Source organism: Corylus avellana, chromosome ca1 (assembly GCF_901000735.1).
Source record: "Corylus avellana chromosome ca1, CavTom2PMs-1.0".
Taxonomy (NCBI): domain Eukaryota; kingdom Viridiplantae; phylum Streptophyta; class Magnoliopsida; order Fagales; family Betulaceae; genus Corylus; species Corylus avellana.
Genome location: NC_081541.1, coordinates 4,409,943 through 4,413,763, shown reverse-complemented (window position 1 = coordinate 4,413,763; position 3,821 = coordinate 4,409,943). Strand labels below are relative to the sequence as shown.

General features: G+C 33.7%; 1 protein-coding gene across 1 annotated transcript in view; it reads left to right on the top strand.

Annotated features, from left to right (window-relative positions):
- LOC132167747 (uncharacterized) overlaps positions 1-2,868 on the top strand; it is a 4,314-nt gene extending 1,446 nt beyond the window's left edge. The window contains exon 2 of the mRNA XM_059578772.1: positions 2,737-2,868. Within this exon, the coding sequence (XP_059434755.1) occupies positions 2,737-2,868 (132 nt within the window). The remainder of the gene's footprint in view (positions 1-2,736) is intronic.
- The last annotated feature ends 953 nt before the right edge of the window (positions 2,869-3,821 follow it).

Genomic DNA, 3,821 nt, shown 5'->3' with positions numbered 1-3,821 from the left:
CAATACATGTCTTTTTTCCCTCTGGGCTCTGGCTTTAATCAATGCTTCAAAAATATGTGAATGGGCCTGGTTGAAAAAAATGAATGCTCACAGCCTCAAGAAGTAAAATCCCCATATCAAGTTTTAAAGCCCATCTGTAGCAGGAGTTGTACATGCCAAGCTCACTGACCATTAATGCCAAACATTCTATTAAAATTGCCCAACCCACAAGACACACGGCTGAACAGTCTGAACATCTCACACACACATTACACCAAACATCTATTCTGCACTCAAAATGCACACACTTTCTTTCAAGTAATTCTCGTGTCACTTTAAAAATGAAGTGGCTTTTAAAATCATTATTTGATTAAAATTAAATAATAATCAACCACAAGCCCAATGATGGTTTAAGAGCCACATCATTCTTGGAAGGATACAAGATGAAATATCAAATTTAAAATTGCAAATAATATAATAAATAATTAACAATATGATATACTTAATAATATTGAAAGAGATTTACAAAAGTGAAAAACTAGAGCATACCATATATACCATCAAACCAATTTTAAAGATTTCAAACATTTAAAACTACATGTTTGAAAGCTAAAAAAAACTATAATCAATCGTGAACATAAATAAAGAAATTCACTGGAGGCCTAGGCGGTGCCTAGGGTCAACCCACATAATCATGTTAAAGATTTTGCTACTAGTTTTCACATTTGTTTCGAATCCCTATAAATTATAATGTTTAGAAAATTCGAAAATATCATTTTATTTTTTTTGCAAATTTGATCATCTTCAAATATTATAACTTGTTTGGATGTGTGTCAATTAGTCTAAAGAATGGACCGCAAAAATGAATTAGTTGTGAAGTTTGTCCTATCATAAATTTTGTAGGTCCATGGATTGAAATTTGAGGCATAGCGTAATGAAGGAAATGGATATTAACAATTTTTTCAACTCCGGCATTTCCTTGTGACCACTCAAATACGTTAAGTTCTACGTACCTATCATAATTTATGGATTCAACCTTCATTATCTTCGACCTCCCAACTTCCACATTTATTTGGAATCGAATATTATGGTTAACTGAATATTTTTCAATCCAAAATGGACTGGAGAAGATCCTATTCCATTCGATCATTAATTTTGGTTGAAAAGCCGTAGTCAATTATTAATGTGTTTGTGATTAGAGTTATGTTCTTGGCCCTATGCTTTTGACTCTCTCCTATTTACTGCAATACAGAAGAAAAAAAGCGAGAAAATTTTCCTTGAAGCTTCATTGTCGTACAAATATATATATATATATATATATATATATTGAGATTAAGAAATAAAAATTGCATGTTGCCGACAAGAACGCTGTATATATATATATATATAGGTACACAAATACAAACCAGTGTTGTTGTTATCGGTACACAAATACATACTAGAGTTATGTTCTTGGTCCCTTCATGGTCATAGAAGGCCCCAAGTACATGGAACTATGGAGGTTGGACCTCCATGGCCGTTGAGGGCTCGTCTCTGGCGTTGGAGAGGTCCCTTTATTGTCATGGAGGCATATTTTTTTTGTTTTTGGAAAATAATTGACATTTTCGGCAGGACTCTATCGTGAGTTCATTTTAAAAACAATGCATGTCTTTTTTCCCTCTGGGCTCTGGCTTTAATCAATGCTTCAAAAATATGTGAATGGGCCTGGTTGAAGAACATGAATCCACACAGCCTCAAGAAGTAAAATCCCCATATCAAGTTTTAAAGCCCATCTGTACTAGGAGCTGTACATGCCGAGCTCACTGACCATTAATGCAAACATTCTATTAAAATTGCCCAACCCAAAAGACACGCTGCTGAACAGTCTGAACATCTCACACACACATTACACCAAACATCTATTCTGCACTCAAAACGCGCACACGTTCTTTCGTAGTGACACACACAGACATCACACACTCTGTTCTCCACACTATATATAAACGAGGAAACGATTACAGTATTATCACATCCCGAATTAATTGATATTTGTTCATTAGGGTCGTTTCAGTTGCTAAAGGATGAGAAGGATCAAACGTCAAAACAGTTCAAATGTTTGGGTTTATCTTTGCGTTAACACTGCAAAAGTTTTTAAAACTATGCTTCCAAAGCTTTGAGAAAATAGCTGCTCGATTAACTCGGTTTCTCTTCAACGTTTAAAATAAAAACTTACGAATTGTGACCAAAAGTATTTCTGAAGGACAAGGGTGGTCCTATCTAATATGCCAAATTCAGAAGAAATGAGAGTGTGTTAGAGTGTAGAGGATTGTTGAGCTGATCCATAGAAATTTATAGAATCACTTCAAAAATTGGACTCTCCTGTTTCTTGTATTGCATTTATGTCTTTTTATGATGTCATTGCCATTTAATATAATTTTTATGAAAAAAAATTAATAGGATTGTATTAATTGGAAGTTAGTGTAAGTGCATACTTAATATAATTTTAGAAGTTAGAACTTCATCATTGGATTATGGATAACTCTCTTTCTTTGTTCACTTGGTTAGCCTACACATGCTTCTCCTTCCATCCTATTCTACTGTATTAAAAAAAAAAAAAAATTGGATCTTTTAATGTTTATGTACCTTTCCTTCAATCTGAATGTCTGTTTAGTTAGGAGAGAGTCATTTATTAGTTATCCATTTCCTTTGTTTTGGTGGTGGGATGGACGGAGTTGGGTTTCATTTCTTATGCCTTGACATGTATTCATTAAACTGCAGGCTGCCAAGAAGATCGCTGATAAGCTCGCAAAAGATTTCCAGTCGGTTCTTAGAGAATTTCAGAAGGCTGCAACTGAGAGGGAAACAAACTATGCTCCTTTTGTTCCTAATGAAGGTCTTCCATCCAGATAGTTGTCTCTTGACAACTTGGCTAGTTCTGCATCTTCATATTTCTATTTTTGTAACTGGTATTCGCCTTGTTTGGTTTATACTTTAAAGTCTCAAGATACTGAATAAGGGTCCGTTTGGGTTTATGATTTTAGAAAGTGCGATTTAAAATGCGCTATTTTTTAAAATTTGATTTTTAAAAATGCAGTTAAACATTTGGCAAAATTGCAGTTTGGCTTTTAAAGTTGCAGTTTAACCTTTAAAATTGTATATTTTAAAAAAAACACTTTCTTACCTGTAATTTGAAAACGTAGATTTTGCGATTTGATTTAAAATTGTACTTTTTGTCTATATGAAATTGCAATGCCAAATGCACCCTAAAGGTGCATTGAAGCCCGAAGGTAACTATATTTTTCTGATAAACTTGTTGAATTTTGTAAAAATAAAAAATGGAAGTGCATAAGATTTCACAACCTATGAAGTTGGAAGAAGTTATTACATAGAAAAATTTGACTGGATTGGCAGAACCCAAAATTGTCAATGTTTTCCTTTCCAAATTTGAACCCATATTTCTTGACCCAAGTAAATTTATGTAAGTTCATTTTTTTAAGTTCATCTGTTATGGGATGAAGCAAGTATTGATGATGTTACACATGGCCAGCGTCACTAGCTGCCGGTATCATCAATTATGTAACTATTTCACCTAATATTTTCATATAATTGGGCTGCACAATGCAATGTTAAAACTCCACAGATATCCATGAGAATGTCAATTTATTTTTAGGATAAATCGATTAGGCAATATTTAGCGGTGTTAGCAAAGCTTGAGCAATTATTTGATCGCGCACGCTCACACACAAGCATAAAGACTACATATTTTTAGCAGTCATCTTTGATCAAATATTTAACTTCCACCCTTTAACTTTCACAAATCATTATGCAGTTATGATGCCCACGAGCTGGAAATGAGTTCATCT